This window comes from Pleurodeles waltl, chromosome 3_1 (assembly GCF_031143425.1).
Source record: "Pleurodeles waltl isolate 20211129_DDA chromosome 3_1, aPleWal1.hap1.20221129, whole genome shotgun sequence".
NCBI lineage: Eukaryota > Metazoa > Chordata > Amphibia > Caudata > Salamandridae > Pleurodeles > Pleurodeles waltl.
The window spans coordinates 1652511978-1652532296 of NC_090440.1; the positions used below are offsets into that span (position 1 = coordinate 1652511978).

The 20319-nt window shown below is 41.9% G+C and overlaps 1 protein-coding gene across 3 annotated transcripts in view; it reads right to left on the bottom strand.

Moving 5' to 3' along the window:
- Positions 1-4847: 4847 nt before the first annotated feature.
- Positions 4848-20319, bottom strand: part of SP3 (Sp3 transcription factor) — a 118105-nt gene continuing 102633 nt past the window's right edge. For all 3 annotated transcript variants that reach the window (XM_069225365.1, XM_069225363.1, XM_069225364.1), the window contains one exon: positions 4848-6546. In XM_069225365.1, coding sequence (XP_069081466.1) covers positions 6230-6546 — 317 coding nt within the window. In that variant the 3' untranslated portion in view covers positions 4848-6229. The remainder of the gene's footprint in view (positions 6547-20319) is intronic.

A 20319-nucleotide genomic window follows, 5' to 3' on the forward strand; every position in this document is an offset into this window, starting at 1 on the left:
AACTGGCCGCTCCAGGACATCTGAAACGCATCCCCCAATGCTCCTTGCAACAGATACTGGAGGCTGCAGAACAACGGGCAATGCGCGTTCTCCCGAGTGGCGAATAAATCCACCTGAGTACCCCACATCCCGAAGATGTGGAGGACCAGGTCTGGATGGAGACACCACTCGTGATCTATTGAGCAGTGACGACTGAGACTGTCCGCACGTACATTCAGAACTCCAGCCAAATGATTCGCTATTAAGCAAATCTGATGGTCCTGAGCCCAGGACCAGAGCCGCAGAGCTTCTCTGCAGAGAAGGTACGACCCTACGCCTCCCTGCTTGTTTATATACCACATCGCGGTAGTGCTGTCTATCAGGACCTGAACTGACTGGCCGGGAAGGGAGGAAGGCCTTGAGCGCCAAACGTACTGCCCACAATTCCAACAGATAGATATGCAACATCTGTTCCGCTGGAGACCAATGACCCTTGATCTCAAGGTCCCCCAGATGAGCTCCCACCCTAGAGTGGAAGCATCCGATATCACTGTGGCCACCGGAGGTGGCAGTGAAAACGGTTTTCCTTGGGAAAGGTTGCCGTCCTCTGCCCACCAATGAAGATCCGCTACAGCGTCCTTGGAGATCTTTATTGAATCCCTGAGATCTCCTTTGTGCTGGAACCACTGCCTGTGGAGGCACCACTGAAGAGCCCTCACATGCCAGCGAGCATGAGTGACCACCAGAATGCAAGAAGCAAACAGACCTAGCAGGCGTAAGACCTTGAGGACTGGAACTGCCGCTCCAACTTGAAACAATGGAATCAGCGCCTGAATGTCCCTAACCCGCTGAGGCGGGGGGGTAGGCCTGAAACATTGTTGTATCCAGTACTGCCCCTATGAACAGGAGGCGTTGAGAGGGCTCCAGGTGAGATTTGGGCACATTTACAGAAAAACCCAGATCGAACAACAACTGGGTTGTCATTCGCAGATGAGACAACACAAGCTCTGGAGACTTGGCTTTGATTAACCAATCGTCCAGGTAGGGAAAAACCGCTACTCCCCTCCTTCTGAGATGTGCTGCAACAACTGACATCACCTTCGTGAAAACCCGAGGTGCTGAAGTAAGTCCAAACGGAAGGACCGCAAACTGGTAGTGTTCCGTTCCGACCACAAACCGGAGATACTTCCTGTGCGACTTGATTATCGGAACATGAAAGTAGGAGTTCTGCAAGTTGACAGACACCATCCAGTCTCCTTCGTTCAATGCCAATAGTACCTGCGCTAGGGTCAGCATTTTGAATTTTTCCTGCTTGAGGAACAAATTCAAAATCCTCAAGTCTAGGATCGTCCGTAAACGACCGTCCACTTTGGGAATCAGGAAATATCTTGAATAACACCCCTGACCCCTTCCTGCAACAGCACCAACTCTATAGCGCCCATTGCCAACATGGTGACAACCTCCTGTTGCAACAACAGAAGATGGTCTTCTGAACAAAAAGAGGGACAGGGAGGAGGGAACTCCTGAAAGGGGAGAGCATAGCCCTTTTCCACAATACTTAGCACCCACAAATCTGTTGTAATAGACTTCCATTTCTGCAAAAAAAGACTCAATCTTCCCCCTACAGGAGAAGTATGGATGATAAAGTGGGGAAAACTAGGGCTGCTTCTGCTGTTGTCCACCAGAGGAGGATGAAGAAGATGAGAGCTGCTGGGCTGGACCTCTAGCTCTACCCCTACCTCGCCCTCTAAAGGTCGATAGGGCGGATTGGCAGGTTGCTGGGCGTAGGACTGCGACCTCCGAAAGGCAGAGCCTCGAGTGAACCCCCGAAACCTGCGAAAGGGTCTATAAGGCGTTGTAGCAGAGGTGTGCAAGCCCAGGGACTTAGCTGTCGCCCGACAGTCCTTAAACTGTTCAAGGGCAGAGTCCGCCTTGTCCCCAAACAACTTTTCCCCATCAAATGGAAGATCCATTAAGATGGATTGAACATCTGAAGAAAATCCAGAGGACCTTAACCAGGCATGCCTCCTAGTAGCCACAGGTGTTCCCATGGCCCTGGCTATGGAATCCGGGATATCCAGGCCAGATTGTATAATCTGCTGTGCAGCAGCCTGCACATCCATAAAAACGATTTCTGCATCTCCTGTGGCAGTTCCTTCGCCATTTCTTTAGCGGAGTCCATAAGGGCGTGGACATATCTGCCCAGCACGCAGGTAGAATTAGTAGCCTTAAGCGCCATACTACAAGTTGAGAAGATCTTCTTTGAAGACTGCTCCATCCTCTTGGACTCCCTATCAGTTGGGACTCCAGGGAATGTCCCAGGAGCAGACTTCGCAGAACATGACGCCTGGACTACTAAGCTTTCTGGAGTTGGATGTCGTGATAGAAAAACCGGATCTCCTGGTGCGCCCCTATGCCTCCTCGCCACTGCCCTGTTCACAGCAGGAGTTGTTACTGGCTTCTTCCATAAGTCCAAAATAGGCTCAGTTTAAGCCTCATTGAAAGGCAGCAAAGGGTCAGCAATGGACGAAGAGGGATATAGTACCTCTGTGAGCAGGTTAGTTTTCACCTCCGCCACAGACAAAGGCAAATCCAGGTACTCAGCTGCCTTCCTCACCACTGAATGGAAGGAAGCGGCCTCTTCAGTAATCTCCCCCGGAGCCGCAATGTCCCACTCCGGGGAAGTATCCAGACCACTTGCAGTGGCAAGACCCTGGAACTCATCTAAAGGCTTAATCTCGCCTTCCTCCAGCTGTCTATATTCCTCCTCTTCCAAAAGTCTAAATGCCTTTCTCCGAGATCGAAGATGCGTCTCTAGGGCCGGCGTCGATAAAGAGTCAATCGACGCCGACGTCTTCGAATCCCGAAATGGTCCAGGAAGAGATGGATGACTCCTAGACTCACCCGACGCCGGCGCCAACACAGAGTCGAACGATGACCTTCTCGGAGTCGGTTGGCAGGAAGGTGATGGAGCTGGTCTGGATGGGGACATCAACGACGTCAGATGGCGCGGAGGAGTCGGTTGATGTGAAGGAGGATCCACTGTCACAAGTGGAGGACTCCTGCCAGGGGATACCCTCGGCGCCGAACCGCCAGTCTCTGAAGGGCATGAATGGAGCCGCCTTGTATGGCGCTGGCGAGCCCAAATTAAACGCCAATGGCCCTGTGGGACCCGCCAGTGCACCAGCAGGGGCCATGGAATGGAACACGGCATACATTGCATTAAAAAATGCAGCTGGATCCGTCCCTGGAGCTGGGAAAGCCGGGTACTGTTGAGCAGATGTCTGCTGTACATCAGGCTCCCTCGACGCCAGCGAAAACTGAGGGCTACGATGAACGACCTCAAAAACAGATGGCGCCGGCAACAACTCCGGACTCTCGGGCTGAGGCGTAACAGTAGGACTCATCTCCCATGTCTTCTGGCGTCGAGAAGATCGCGACCTCGACCGGCTCTGCTCTGAACGGCACCGAGTCATGATGACGCCTCTTCTTATGCCTTTTGGGAGAAGCATGGGAGGAATCCTTTTTATGGCCCTTCTTCACTTTTGCTTTCACCTCGCGCTCCTTCAGAGTTTTTGGATTCATGCTCTGGCACGAAGAGCATCCTTCTACATCATGCTCCAAACTAAGGCACCAAATACAATCCGAATGAGGGTCGGTCACTGACATCCGACCCCCGCATTCTCTACATGGCTTGAAACCGGACTTTTTTGGAGGCGACATTGTAACCACCAAAAAGCACTACAGTTATCAACGAGCCAGGAAGAAAAACCATTGGCGTCTAAGGCAGAGAAAAAAGGAAAACTGACGTCAGTACGCCGACGAGGACCTCTTATTGGCACGTTGACGTCAGACGGAGTCACGTGGAGCCGTGCCATTATGACGTCCTCGTCGACAGCTAGGAAGAAGACTTTCCGTCGGATGCTGACGCAAGGACAAATTCATAAGGTGAGGAATCCACATCCATCAGAAGCAGTGTTACTAAGCCTGAAAGATAATAATGCCAAACTTAGATAAGGCCTGCTTGATATTGGGGAAATAAAAGGGAGAGGTATTTGGCTCACTGCAGGCTCAGATTATAAATAGAATCTCTCATACATGCTCTAAATGCATCAGTTCTGAGCGAGCCATTTTATCACTTCCATCACTCTGACGCTTAGGCAGCAGGCTCTGTGCCCAGGTGGTTGAAGAATGTTCCAACTCGACAGATGCACAGTTAGCGAGACGATTTGCAAAGTTTTTAACTATTTAGCTAAATTATAAAGCCACTTCGAAAGCTAATAACAGTTACAGCTATTTTGTATGAAACCAAATCGCATGCCAACGCCCAATAGCATTTACATATAAAAAGGGCAGTGCTGAAAGACAAAAAAGTGTTCAACAAATTTTATGAAGGTATTGCTTTGAAATGAATTCTACGTAAATAAAGTTTTAGTGGCAATTTTATCAGACTATTTTATATCTAATGAAGTTCTCAATTGTGTGTGATTTAGGTGATTTGTAATTTTTGTTTAATTAACTATGCAATAAAGATTACAATACAATAAAATATAATTTTCAATCTGAACACTGATATCTACTGCAAATTCATTAATGCACCAAGGTGTCCTATCACCTTTTTTCATTTCTTGTTTGTAAACCTTCAACGCTGTCATCTTAAATACAAAATATGTCAAAACATTAAAATACCCCAGTAGCAAGGTATGCTGAAACTGGAGCAAAAAGTGTTTCTGGCTCTGAAGATAGTGTACTCCCTTGTTCTAGTAATGCCTCCACATTTGACTCCAAAAATAAATGTTTATGCTTAGAAAGTAAAACTTCAAGTTCCCTACAACAAAAGTCAGTTAACTTATATAAATATAGCAAACTCAAAGGAAAAAATAGTGTTTTATTAACTACCACACTGTTATAATACACTTTAAACGTACAATAAGGTAGCCTTTAAATCTGAGGTGTTCTTAAGAGTAACAAATGAACAGAATTTCAAGCAATGCTTGCCAATACGTGAACTGTTGGAATTGTTGCAGTTACTGCTTTATTACATTTTAGGAAAATTGGCTATCACATAACTGCAATGCAACTGTATATTTGTACATTTTCTATAATTGAAAAATATAAACAGTTATTAAAAATGAAAAGAAAGTACAGCAACATGATAAAAAAACATACATATTTATCAGATAAATGTATTCGATACATACAATTTTTAAAGGAAGAAGCAAAAAGGTTTGATATTAATGCAAGTTATCTAGGAAAAAAAATATTAAACCTCTCCAGCGTCTTATGACTAGCGTCTGTATAGTTGGAGTACTGTTACTATGAAAATGATTTTGCTATCTTTGCATATGCAATACTTTAATTTACATGATGGCTTTTAAGCCCCTTGAAACAGATGATTTAGAAACAAGATTGATAATAGTGGCAACACAATACACCATATTTTTGGTCCTCCAATGTTCCAAGAAAGGGTTTACAGAACTAGAACGTTTTCCTAATCACCCAAATGCCTCAACCTAGAAAATGGTTCTTTTGTCATTAGTTTAGTCTCTGCCAGACTTAGCAACTGAAATCATATGAACAAGATAGATTTGGCAAAATAAATCCTAGACATGGCTTTTTAACAAACTGTGGAAGGTGACTATCTCCAGAGTACCATGTTAATACGCAGTTCTGAAAATATTACAGGAGTAATGCTTAAAATATTGTACAAAGCTTAACCTAATTAAAATAATGAGCTTTCAAATGACAAATTGGTGCACTAGGTAAAGCCTACACTATGTAACATTTGCTTGGAAACTTGATTTGTCAGTAATGCATAATAAAAATTCCAGTCATCAAGAAAATTACAAAAGTTCATATCACAACATGATTTTGTTTTCACCCATCAACTTCGTTATCTTACAATAGATAAATACCAGCATGTTCTCATTTTTACACTAAACCACACAGGATTGATGCATTTGGTTCAATTACCATTCCCATCTTCCAAGTTTAATGGTCACTTTACATAACTTGGTAAAATTTCATCTCTTCTAGATTCCAAAAGTACCTACAAAAACATGCAATTTTACCATTTTATTATAATTTGGAATATCATACAAAGTAAGGCATTTCAGTGTCATGTATAACCAAGTTACTGTCAATCCAAAATAGTTTGCACATCAATAAAAAGATATCTAAGAACTTAGGAACAATATTCTTTTCACTACTGTATAAAAATAACCACAATTAATAGGTATCTTTTGAATATTTACTCCATTGTCTCATTTCCAGAAACTGTGACAAGCTGTAAAGGTATTTCTGAATTGGAAATGACATCTTGATTGCTGGTGCCAGAGGCATTCATAGTTCCTAATGCTGAAAGAGACCCTTGTTGAATATTTGCAAGGATAAGTGTTGTTCCTCCTGCAGAAATCATTGTATCATCAGGCTTTGCTTCTATGGATGCAAGTACTGCGCTGCTAGTATGAATACCTTTTTTATTTTGATGCGTTTTAATGTGTTTGGCAAGGTGATCACTCCTCATGAAGCGCTTTGAACACTCCGGGCAGACAAATTTCTTTTCACCTATGACACAATACAACAGTCATGAATTAAAACAACTATTTTGAAACTAATACAAGTTACAATTGCCTTTTCTACTAAACATCACTAGCAAATATTAAACATCACAACCTTCACAGAGATATAACATAAACCAGCAATGCAGTTTTACTAAAACCATGAATATCACATGAAGCATGTCTGTAGATTAACAAAAAAAATGCTAAAAGGCAACAAATAATATAATGAATTCATGTTGAGTACAGATTGAGCAAGAACAAAATTCAGAGTATGTGGCTCCCTAGCATAAGTGAATTCCATCTAGAAGAAAGCACTTCTAGGTGCTTCAGCATTAGTATCCTTTTTAAAGCATTAAAAAAAAAAAAAAAAAAAAACACTCTTAAAAACAAACCGATTGGCATAAGGAAACCACACTTGAATTTATGGCTGACAAAAATACCTGTGTTATGACCTCCAGCTTTCATTTCAAATTGCTGCCAAAGGCACAAAGGCTGTGGTTAGTCTTATGTAATGGGTTTGGGTACTGTTTAGTACATGAATAGGGCCAGCGAGGAAGTGGTGGAAAAAGAATTCCAAACACAGGTATTTAACTGAAAAGGCCAAATCGCTTCAAACAGAACACCTTCACAGACTCAAAAATCTCAATTTGCACTCCTATTTTCTTCACAGCAAAGGCGTTTGGTGATGGTCCAAAGACAGATCTTGCAGGACCAACCTCTGAACCTGTGGCACTTTGGCATCTACCTGATGGATCAATTGAATAGCCTCACTTTTCAAGCTGACTTCGCAATTCCTAATATTTGGATGAAATTCCCCAAGTCTCGACAGTCATACTGATATATGTTACACCCCTGTGTTTGGAAATCTCTACCTGGAGACTAGAATCAGGAGCTTTCCATGGATATAAATCCTTCAGTGCCTCCCTGGAGGTCCCATTTGTTTTCCCCACTCCACTGGAAATCGTCACTGACAGCCAGCCAATCTTCCTGCTCCATCTGCTGGGCATTTGGCGTCGGGGAGTGGGAGGTGGTATTTTAAAAGACCTTTTTACTGAGGAACGTACAGGGAGTGCAGAATTATTAGGCAAATGAGTATTTTGACCACATCATCCTCTTTATGCATGTTGTCTTACTCCAAGCTGTATAGGCTCAAAAGCCTACTACCAATTAAGCATATTAGGTGATGTGCATCTCTGTAATGAGAAGGGGTGTGGTCTAATGACATCAACACCCTATATCAGGTGTGCATAATTATTAGGCAACTTCCTTTACTTTGGCAAAATGGGTCAAAAGAAGGACTTGACAGGCTCAGAAAAGTCAAAAATAGTGAGATATCTTGCAGAGGGATGCAGCACTCTTAAAATTGCAAAGCTTCTGAAGCGTGATCATCGAACAATCAAGCGTTTCATTCAAAATAGTCAACAGGGTCGCAAGAAGCGTGTGGAAAAACCAAGGCGCAAAATAACTGCCCATGAACTGAGAAAAGTCAAGCGTGCAGCTGCCACGATGCCACTTGCCACCAGTTTGGCCATATTTCAGAGCTGCAACATCACTGGAGTGCCCAAAAGCACAAGGTGTGCAATACTCAGAGACATGGCCAAGGTAAGAAAGGCTGAAAGACGACCACCACTGAACAAGACACACAAGCTGAAACGTCAAGACTGGGCCAAGAAATATCTCAAGACTGATTTTTCTAAGGTTTTATGGACTGATGAAATGAGAGTGAGCCTTGATGGGCCAGATGGATGGGCCCGTGGCTGGATTGGTAAAGGGCAGAGAGCTCCAGTCCGACTCAGACGCCAGCAAGGTGGAGGTGGAGTACTGGTTTGGGCTGGTATCATCAAAGATGAGCTTGTGGGGCCTTTTCGGGTTGAGGATGGAGTCAAGCTCAACTCCCAGTCCTACTGCCAGTTCCTGGAAGACACCTTCTTCAAGCAGTGGTACAGGAAGGAGTCTGCATCCTTCAAGAAAAACATGATTTTCATGCAGGACAATGCTCCATCACACGCGTCCAAGTACTCCACAGCGTGGCTGGCAAGAAAGGGTATAAAAGAAGGAAATCTAATGACATGGCCTCCTTGTTCACCTGATCTGAACCCCATTGAGAACCTGTGGTCCATCATCAAATGTGAGATTTACAAGGAGGGAAAACAGTACACCTCTCTGAACAGTGTCTGGGAGGCTGTGGTTGCTGCTGCACGCAATGTTGATGGTGAACAGATCAAAACGCTGACAGAATCCATGGATGGCAGGCTTTTGAGTGTCCTTGCAAAGAAAGGTGGCTATATTGGTCACTGATTTGTTTTTGTTTTGTTTTTGAATGTCAGAAATGTATATTTGTGAATGTTGAGATGTTATATTGGTTTCACTGGTAATAATAAATAATTGAAATGGGTATATATTTTTTTTTGTTAAGTTGCCTAATAATTATGCACAGTAATAGTCACCTGCACACACAGATATCCCCCTAACATAGCTAAAACTAAAAACAAACTAAAAACTACTTCCAAAAATATTCAGCTTTGATATTAATTAGTTTTTTGGGTTCATTGAGAACATGGTTGTTGTTCAATAATAAAATTAATCCTCAAAAATACAACTTGCCTAATAATTCTGCACTCCCTGTATGAGGCAAGTTACTTCAGACACTTGATAGGACTCACTTAAGCCAGACCGTTCAGAACAGGTTGCAAAACTCAAGTTGCCCTTAATTTCCAACATAGAATAATCAATATTCAATATATATAATGAGCTTTGGAAACTGGGTTGGCTGGTATTTGGCAAGAAGTCCTGATTCCTATTGAGCACTTAGCGTAGCCAGCATTTTGAATGTCTTCTTAGCAGAGGGAGTTTGCAACTATTAACATTTACAGGTCACATGTGAGCCTGGCTGATGGAGCGATTTGATTTTAACAGATGACAATTAAATTTAAAAAATAGGTATGTACATTACCTTCATTGTTAATGACTGTATGGGCTGAATACTTTGAGGCAGAATTCCTCAACTGTCTGCTTCCTTGTGTTGCGTCATAGGGAGCAAAACAAGTGCTGCTACAAGCCTTGAAATTTGTCCCCCCTCTCCCCCCTTGCAAAGTCTGTGCTCAGCGCTTTTACTCTACCCAAGTGGTAAGTAGATTACTCCAATAGTAACAAGGTCTCTGTGAGCTTCTGTACACTTTGCAGGCTTTGAGTCACTCAAGAGTATTTCTAGCAGTAATCAAGTTCTGACATATGCTGTGTTTATTTTCCATGTGCTATGTCTATTCATAAATGAGAACAAAAACATGGAAATAAACACTAAAAGGTGTAATTGCTGTAACAGTTCAGTACTCCATGCATACACTTAGGGTAACTAACAGAATATCAGTACAATAATATAAAAAGTGGAAGGTGTGAGCAGGGTATACCTCACAGAAAAAAGAAAAAAAAAAGAACAAAATAAAAACCCTCCTCTGCAAGACTTCCACTCTGGATTTACTTACTGACCCAGAAGAAGACAAGAGGCTTTATTCGGTCCATTGACCATCAAAGCAGCACAGTACAATAAATAATCACAATTAAATACAATCATCTATAATCTAAAATAAAACAATGATACTTATGAATAAAATCAAAATACACCTAAAAATTTCATCTAGAACAACATCATAAGTCCTTGATTTTTACAAAACAGTGACGTATATGCCACGCAGCCACTAAAAACTTACTGACTGCAGGAATAAGATCATATGAACTGTGACTTTTTAGAATCCTTAGTGCAGAAGTACAATTATTTAATCCCATATCTCAGCAAATTTTGCAGCTCCATTTTGACCGTGGGGTAAAATATGCGGGACAAAAAAAAAAAAAAAAACATAAAATGATCAACAGTTTCTGAGGCACCTCCACAGACAGGACATATATCAGAAGTAGTGGACGCCCCCCAGCTACTGGTTAAGGACAACAATGGCAGGTTTCCAAACCGAAATCTTGCATACAAGCCCTTACCCTGGAAGTCGGATATGGTATCTAGATAAGGTTCATATTGCGGAAGCCATTTAAAATCAATAGAGAGATTCGTCAAGCGGCCATGTGATTTGCAGATTATATAATTGTCCCTTACATAGGACCAGTAAACTGATTTTAAAACATTTTTGTGGTGTCTCTCTAGGTTGTGAGGATTTTCCCAATAATCACCCAGTCCCAACAAACGGAACCATAGGGACGCATGTCTGATCCATGGAATTGTAGCAACATTTTGGCTTTTTTTGTAGATCGAGTAATGAAACCTTATAAATTTCCAACTCTGGGGTAGTCCATAGCCTTATCCAATATAAAAGAGGTCTTAAAACAACTATGTCAGCTACTTGATTTAACCCCAGGTTAAAAAAAAAAAAAAAAAAAAGGAGGAGGAATCAAAGGTGTACTGCGGGGACATGCAATTAGAGCCCTTGCTAAATTATTTTCGCCCACTGATATCTTACTGCAATTGCAATATCCCCATACTTCCGCCCCGTACAGGGCTGCACCCTGCGCTTTGCCTATATAAATTTTAATCGCAGGGGATACTGCCTTTGTTGTAGAACTTTGATAGAATCGCAGTATGGGCGCGGCTCTATAGTGTAGCAGCCCCGCACTCTTCGAAATCTGGTTTTCCCAGGATAATTTACTGGTTAGCCTAACACCCAAATAATCTATAGAGCTAACCTTGTTCAAACGGAGTCCATCAATGTTGATAGTACATCTTTTACTGGGAGCAGTGCAAAGCACCACTAATTTGGATTTTACCTCCAACCCGTGTTCTCTACAAAATAAACTAAATCAACTAGAGTGTGCAACCCCCTTGGTGTCTTTGAAATGAGAAGTGAGTCATCTGCAAAAGGGAGAATAGGGATCTTTTGTGCATCCAGAGATGGGGCATCATTCTGGCATGTAGTTAAATCCTTTACCACCTCATTAATGAAAAGGTAAATAATAGAGGGGCCAGCACGCAACCTTGGTGAACACCCCTTTTAACTGAGATTTTCCGGTCAACTCGCCTTGCTTGCCCCATCTTATTGTGCATAGGTGTTTTCATGGAGTCGCTTTAGCAAAAGTAGTATGTCGACTGGAACCCTCAGTCTACCTAACACATCCCACAGTTTAGCTCTGGGGACCAGATCAAAGCCAGATCGTAAATCTATAAATGCTACATATAAGGGCGGTTTAAAAAGAGCAACATGTTTCCATTACAAAACAGCCAGCCTAAAGACCTGATCCACGGTGCTTGTTTTCAATATGCTATGTCAATTCATAAATGCGAACAAAAACATGGAAATAAACACTAAAAGGTATAATTTCTGTAACATTTCAGTACTCCATGCATACACTTAGGGTAACTAACAGAATATCAGTACAATAATGTAAAAAGAGGAAGGTGTGAGCAGGGTTTACCTCACAGTAAAAAAAAAAAAAGTTTAAAAAAAAGGCCTCTGCAAGACTGACTTCCACTCTGGATTTACTTACTGATCCAATATCCAGACAGAACAACTTTATTAAGGATATGAAGACTGTGTCATGTTCTTCAAATGCCAATATCATGCAGTAGTACACCTGCATGCAGGTCTGTGGCCATCCTTTTAAAGACAGTGCAAGTAGGTCAGCTATTCACCTTGGAATACCTATTACCCACCAGTATGGACAGGAAACTGCAGCAAATTGAACCCATAAGGACTAATTTCTCAAACCCAGTTCTGCTAAATACATTAGTAATGGATGAACCAGAACAGATGCAGACATTATTCATGCACTATATGGACAGTTCCACCTTGTATAGTAATTTTTAATGTCTATATTCTGCTTGGTGTGCCGGGATTTGTGTGCCAACTCCTACCTATCTGAGGAGTCTTAAAGATCCCAGTATTCAGGAACCATGATCTCAGGTTCAAAAGGACCATGGTTCGAGCATTATCACTACTCTCTTTGGTGGCCTGAGGAAATGTGGCTAGTGATCTATGTCTTATTCTAGAGATTACGCTTGGTATCAACTGTAACTGGAGTAGAAGCAGAAATAAAGAAATAAATTTACCTGGTCAGAAAATAGAATGAACTACTTGAAGAAACTGGATTATCAATTTGGTGATGGCTGGAAGCCCAACTGAGGCAACAACAATAAAAATCCACTAAATTAACTTGTGATTAACCATCTTATCTTGACACTACGTAGTCATACTTAACTCCGAGGCAATGCTTAAAGTATTTATGCAGCACACAAACAGTAATAAAGTTGTAACAAAATGAGGGTTAAAGATACTTGGGAGATCAAGGTTAAAAGGAAGCTTATTCTTTCCAGAAGGTGTCATTCATCCTCTTCAACGACTGCCCAGTCTCCTTCTGTTTTCGGACCTTCACGCTCTACATTCTAAATGACCTAATATTATAATATATATATATATATATATATATATATATATATATATATATACACACATACAATGTGTATACATACACACACATATATATATATATATATATATATATACATATATATATATACACACACACACACATATATATATATACACACACACATTAAATCCTCAACTTTCTACAACAACTTAAAACCCTATTCCACACGCCCTTACAGAACAAAAATAAAAAAACAAAGTAAAGCAAAATCTATGAAATATAATACGTTATGCAGATTTTTGCCTAGTGGCAGTCACCACTAGGTAGTTATACATTGGACCTAGTTTCTATAGACAAAACGTTTTATTAAGGTGCCTATATCTTTTGCGCTGGGTGATAAATCTTCACAAAAGTTTCCAAAAAATTCAACGCTCATGTCAGCAGCTGTCTCGAAAGTTTTTGGGTGATCCATCAAGCAGGGGCTGAGAAAAGGTGAGTCTCAAAACAGGTTCTCTATATGTTCATTTCCATAGGGCTTTTTAACAGGAATAAAAGCGAATCGCTGGACTTACTTACACCAAATGTGGCAGAAAGTTAGCTCTTGGTCCAGAAAGAGCCCTTTTTGTTATTTGGTGTAAACCTGTTCAGTAGTTTTTGAAATATAAAAGAAAAAAACTATATTATATATATATACACACATATATATACACACACACACACACACGTTAAGGCTCCACAAACCCTCCTGATCTCTAGCTGAGATTTGATTGGCTGCCAACACTTCAACCAGGAAGTGTTGACAGCCATCTTTGGACTCCGCTTCAGCCAAATCCAGAAAAAAAGAAAAAAAAAAAAAATAAGATAAGGGGCCAGGGTAAGGACACCCTGACCCCTTAGTTCTGGGGCTGGCTCCTGCTATGTCCTGAGACATAGCAGTTTGCCCTCACTTGGCGGGAGCTTTGAAAGCTCCCAACAAGCAAGAGCTGTGAAATAGCTCTTTCTTGCTGGGAGCGGAGGTTTCCTCTGTTTTTCTAGCTTGCAGATATGCAGTCAGGGAAACAACTGCTCTCACAAACAGGGAGCTGCATGTTTAGCAGTTCCCTGTGACAGTAATGTCAGCTCCCACAGGAGGCAAAGAGCCAGCTGGAACCGAGGGGGCCTTGAGACTCCCATTGCACCCAGGACAGGTAACTGCGCACTGGAAGACTGGGTCCCCGGGTGGGGTGAGGTGCTTGTGCAGTCCCTTCCCCCAAAACATATATTAAGGTCAGGCCCAGAAGATGGGGTCACCGGGACCGAAATCAGCCACGGGAGGGAGGCAGCGCAGCCCCACTCCTATTTATTGAAGGCCGGGGGATGGGGTACACAGGACCGAAATCAGTCAGGGTAGGGGGGGAGCCCCGCCCCCCACTGCAACTGTAGTGGGCCCAGGGGCATGGGTCCCCAGGCCTAAAATTAGCTGAGGGAGGGGGGCAGCCTTCCTCACACTGGACATTTACTCAATGAGGTAGCAGTTACTACCCATTAGAAAGCGCTCCAGTTGGACGGACATTTTGTACAAACCGTGGGCTCTTGTTGGATAAACGAGCAGGTGAGCTTCCATTCTGGCTATGATGCTTGTTTCACAGAAATTAAACCTCAACAGGAGGCATTTACAAATATAAACATAGCAGGTGCCCCAGTTAAAGCTCCACTTTTGGAAAGGACAAATGATCCTAACTCCCAGGCTTGGCGAAGGCAAAGCAAGTGTGTTTACTCCACGATTCCATATTGAAAAACGATCTGAAATCCTTTGTGGAGGTGAATGCATCTTTATTTTATTGGAGCACAATCAGACACTCTCACATACACTTTCACACCCAGACACCCTCCCACACTCAGAAAGACAGGCTGCGCATGGCCAAAGGCAGCGATTGGGTGACTAGAGGGGTATGCCACAGGGCTCCTGTTTGACCTCCTTACTGAAATGATTGGTTCTTGCCTGGTTGAGAGATCATGACATTTACGATCATCACCAACAGACTTTCTTTTGAAAATCCCCACCCTATTAAGAGTCCACATGCTGGAATCTTCCATCCTAACTGCATTAGTGAATAGCTTGGCAACCCTTAAAGGCTTAGACAATCGTGGACATCTCTCCCGCTTGCCCAGTGTTCTAATCATCATCTATTCACCCACTTTAACATCTTTTTTCTTGACGGACTTCCTTTGGTCAAACTTCTTTGTGGGTTTCAATTTTCTTTGCCTCTCTCAATCTCTTGTCTTTTTCCAGATTCACTTCACCCAACATTAGTTTCAGGTCATTAACCTATGGGGTTGCTACTAGTGTGGTGGGCGGTCTGCCGCTGAACAATTCAAACTGAATTTTTCCTGTGCTAGAGTGGGGTTATTCTGTATGCCTCAACTCTTTGTTACAACCTCTTTTCTCCAAGTCAACCCATTGTCTTTAGCCATGGCTATGGTTTCCTTGAACACCCACTTTAAAACGTTCCCCCATGTCAGTGGTTTAATGATGATAAAACGCACACTTAATGTGTCGTACTGCATTGTCTTGCAAATAATTTTACATCTCTCTGGAACCCAATTGGCCTCCATTGTTAGTGAGTAAAGCACTATGGATGACTTCTCTTCCAAATAACTCCCTCAAAAATCCTACAATATGTTTTGTTTCGATTCCTCTGGAGAAAACAAACATCTGGCCATCTAGAGTACATGCATGTCTAATAAGGACTATTCGATAAGTCTCTCAGCCCTCTCCGTGTATGGGACCCATGATACATAAAGCAACCTCCTCCCAGGGACGAGTGGGGCAGTCCCTAATCACCGTAGGCTGTGCTCTTGGCTTCGCTGCTTTCTCAATCAATGCACATTGTACACACTCCTGTATCGCTCACTCAACTTGACAATCGACGCATGGCCACCAGTACCTCCATCTGAGCCTTTTTTGGTCTTTGACATGCCTCGATGGCCACAGTGAGCAAGAGGAATAAGTACTAGGCAGAATCAGTCGTGTACCTCTAAAAATCAGGTCATGTTTTTCTGATACTTCATCCTTGACCTGCCAAACTTTTTTTGCTCTCCTCATTCCGTTTGGCTCTTGTACACCACCCACTTGGATCACAAAGACCGCTCTTTCAACATGACTGTCAGAATTACGTTCAGACCGCCACGTCTCTTCTGTAACAGCAGTGGCATCAACTTCACAATCCATTTAGTGGTCAAACTCATTATCCTCATCAGCAGTTTAACTCTGATCATTCTCATCCAACAGCACTAATCTTGATAAAAGGTCTGCTACCCTGTTCTCCACACCAGTTATATACTTCACCTCAAAGTCAAACTCTTGCAAAGCAATCACCCACTTTGTTATTCTGCTGGACACATCATCTATCCATTTATTTTTAACAAATTTTACACAGGAGTTTATGATCTGTTTGTACTTCAAGAGTTTCCCTACAAGAGCTTGAGTTTCTTCACAGCCTAACACAGAGCTCGGGCCCTCAGTACTATTACTGACTACTGGAGTTCAGCATCCTTCAGCAGTCGCACAAAATGGTTCTTTCAGAATTGCATCCACCTTGCTCCAAGACTGCACCTAGACCCTTCATGCTGGCATCTGTGTTAAGAATGAATTTGCATTTTGGATCAAAATTCCTGAATCTGGGGGCCATACTCAATCCCTCTTATTCCCCTGAACTCTGCTTCACTCATTTAACTTCACACAAATTCCACAACTTTGCAAAGCAAAATCTTCACATTAATATAGGTCTCAGCAAACCCTTTTAGAAATGTATTCAAATATTCTGCAATTCCCCAAAACAGCATCAACTGCTCTTTAGTACATGATGACTTGTTTCTGTATGAAATTCAGCTGTTCCTCGGGTAGGACACCCTCTACTGTGATGGTACGACCTAAATAATCTATAGCATCTCTGAAAAATTTAAATGTACCTACACTGATGGTTAAATTAAATTTACTAAATCTCTCCAATACATGTTTCACACTCATGTTCAAGAACATCTTTCCCAAAACTAAGCACATTGTCTTGATACATTCTTATTCCCTCAAGACCTTTCAAAAAAAATTCTAAGGCTCTTTGGAACTTGAAGGCCACAGATATTAAGCCAAAACGTAATCTTATATATCTTAATGCCCCAAAAGGAATAAAGAACACAGTTAGATTCCATGGAAGCCTCACCAAGATTTATCTGATGATTCACTGAAGTAAGGTTAATGGCAACAAAAACCTTCTCTCCATCTAATAACATTAGCATGTCAGATATGTTGGGCAAATGGTACTTATCCACAGTAATATTGTTGCTCAACTACCTAGGATCAATGCATAAACGTAAACTTCCATATGCTTTTCTAACCACAACCACCAGACCCAGCCACTACATTTCTTCCACTTCTTTAACTATGCTATTACTTTTTTTCAACTCTGGTCTAATTTGTTTACGTACTGCAACAGGCACATTGCGAAGTTTTCTACAAACAGGCTTGGCTCCTCCACCAACCATATGTTGGAATACAGTGCAGCAAACAACAGGCCTTTCCAGGAAAAACTGAGGGAAACCAACCGTTAGTTCTTGTATAAATACATCATAAGATGGCCCATACATATTCACTTTATTTTTCTTAAAATCACTATCAAGTATTATGGGAGGACAACTGTGGGGGTCAAGCATCAGTCCCTGATCCTTTTGATGGAACCAACTCAAAATGCTGTCCCCTTTTTGTGAAACATAAAATTTAAAAAATTGAGATACCATTGCTCATACTCAGTTAGACCCCAGAAATACCGTACAGCTTAACTGCTTGACCACCATAAGCATAAGACCTAATATCGGACTTAAATAATTTGATTTTTATTTTGAGTTTGACAAAATGAAATTCTTTAGAGATTATTGTAATTTTCGCTCCAGTCTATGAGCACCTTTGAGCCGTCACTTTCCACACATCTCATCCACAGGTCTAATTTCTTTATCACTGTTTACTTGTAAGACAATTTGTCAACAATCAAAATCAGTATCTAGGTCACATTTATGACCCAAATCATCTCCAACCTCAAATACCTTCCCATTAAAGCCCTCCATTCTGCACTCATTGGCAAAATGTCCTCTATTCTTACAAAAACAGCATGCTCCCTTGAGTGATGGGCATGCGACCAGGTTTTCCAAACCTCAAATATTTCCCTTGGAAACTGCTTTTCCTTTCCACTTTGAAATTACTTTCTTACTCCTGTTTCTTTGAGCTATTCGTAACTACATAAAGACTACCACCCTTGCACCTTTCTATGTTTTGACCTCTAAACATTTGACTGAATGCTATTTTTTTTATTTAGCTACCAACAACAGTTGTCTTGTCTTTCCACTAACATTCTTCTCTCAGTTTCCTAATATTGCAATCCAACATAAATTGACTTCTAATCCTTTCTTCTATTAAAGGATCAAATTTACAGGCCGGAGCTAATACACCCAAAGTCATTAACATACTTCTCTACCCTTTCACCGCAGATTTCTTCTACCAAAATGATATCTCTCTCTAAAACGGTGCTAACGTTCGGCAGATAATGCTTATCCAATTTCCTTGTGCAGATTTCATATTTGTTAAGATCTAGAAAATCATCATCAATGTCCTCTGGAGGATGATTGAAAACCTCTTGGGCCTCAGAGCCCAAACAGTGTGGAAGGAAGACTGTTTTTCCTCCATAACATAACAATGCACCACAAATCTTAGCATACCTTTCAAATCCCTTCTTCCTTTTCTGCATTAAATTGGCGGAACACCAGGTGTTGTTAAAACAAATAAAAAATGGTGGAGCTGTAATGTTCTGCATTGCAGAAATACAAACAAAATGCACAAAGTGAACCAATCAAATCTAAGTGAATCATACCCTTCCCGACAGTTCTGGTAAAAAAAAAATTAGGAAAACAGATGGGAAAGAAATGAAAAAGAGATGAAAACAAAAAAACAACTAAAATAACAAAGCAACCAATAGTTCATTCAAATTCACCAGGACCTGACCACTGTGCAGGAGAAATACCTGAAAGAAAATGTATTACTCCAAGATGAACAGTAACACATTGATACTCTCTACAAGAATATAAGTTATTAGCATTGCAGGTGTGCAGTCTAGCAGTTTCTCTGGGCTCATTAAGCCATACCCTCATACAATCTTGGAGCCAATGTTGACAGATCACTCATAACCCAACACAGAGTGAACATGTTACCAAGAAGGTGCAAGTTTCAACATTCCAACTGGAGGTCGTACTTAATTCTTTATATTTTCCTTCAGAGTTCCTCAGATCATAACAAGATCCTCATTGGCCTTTTGTGCAGCAGGCTGAGCACTGTGGTTCATGCTCCTAAGGTTCAAAACACTGTCACGCAGCCTGTGTCACCGAGCACGAATGTCACGTCATGCTCCTCTGCCTCAGAACCTCACGGATCTCTGCAAGCCCCCTTTCAGTTTCCTCGCACATAAAGCTTTCAGGGCCTCCTTCGCTCTAAGCTTCTCGCCCAACCACACAATTGTATCTCTTCAAGTCGCATGTACACCTGATACACCAATGTTAAGCATTTTGCTCTGGTGTGAGTTAGTTTACTTTAATAATAGAAATGTAACCTTGAAGAAAAAAAAAAACTAAAACTCATGTGAAAACACCACAGTTTATTGCGCTGGGCTCCCATTTCTCATGAGTGAGACACAGAAATCGCTCACAAGCACATCCACAAATAAACTGACATGACCTCCAATTTTCATTTTGCTGGAGTTGACACATCCCAAATAAGGAGCTCTCACTTCAAATCAGGCACTTGAATCCCACAAAGCTCAAACAGACCAGAGAAGAAAACTTTCTTAATAGTAAGTGAGGCTCAGCGACATCTCCAAACAAAAACAGCCAAAGGTGTTTGTTAATCACAGTGGGCTCAAAGAGAACGCTAGTGTTGAGACCTTATCCCATCGTTGTCGCCAGTGTATCAAGTTGAGGGTTAAAGATACGCAGGAGGTCCGAAGTAAAAATAAGTTTATTCTTTCCTGAAGGTCTCAACCAACCTCTTCAACTGCTGCCCAGTCTTCCTTTGTTCTCAGACTTTCATTCTAAATGACCTAACAATCTATATTCCAAGGAGCAAATATATATGACCAAAGTGATAACACAACACAAGAAAAGCCTCAAACCAATTTAGGAAAGTTACCGTCTCATGTTTGGCGCAAAGCTTGTGTTGGAGGAGGCTAGGAGGACGAGGCTTTCAGCACAAAGCGCAGTTCAAGCATTCCAGACTGTAGTTTCTGAAGCACAAATTTCCAGCTGTCGATGGAGCTTTGTGTTGGCTGCTGCCGTGGGCAGCACAGTATTAGCCAGCCAAGGATCCAGGACCCCCAAGGGCTGGTGGGGTGTCTCC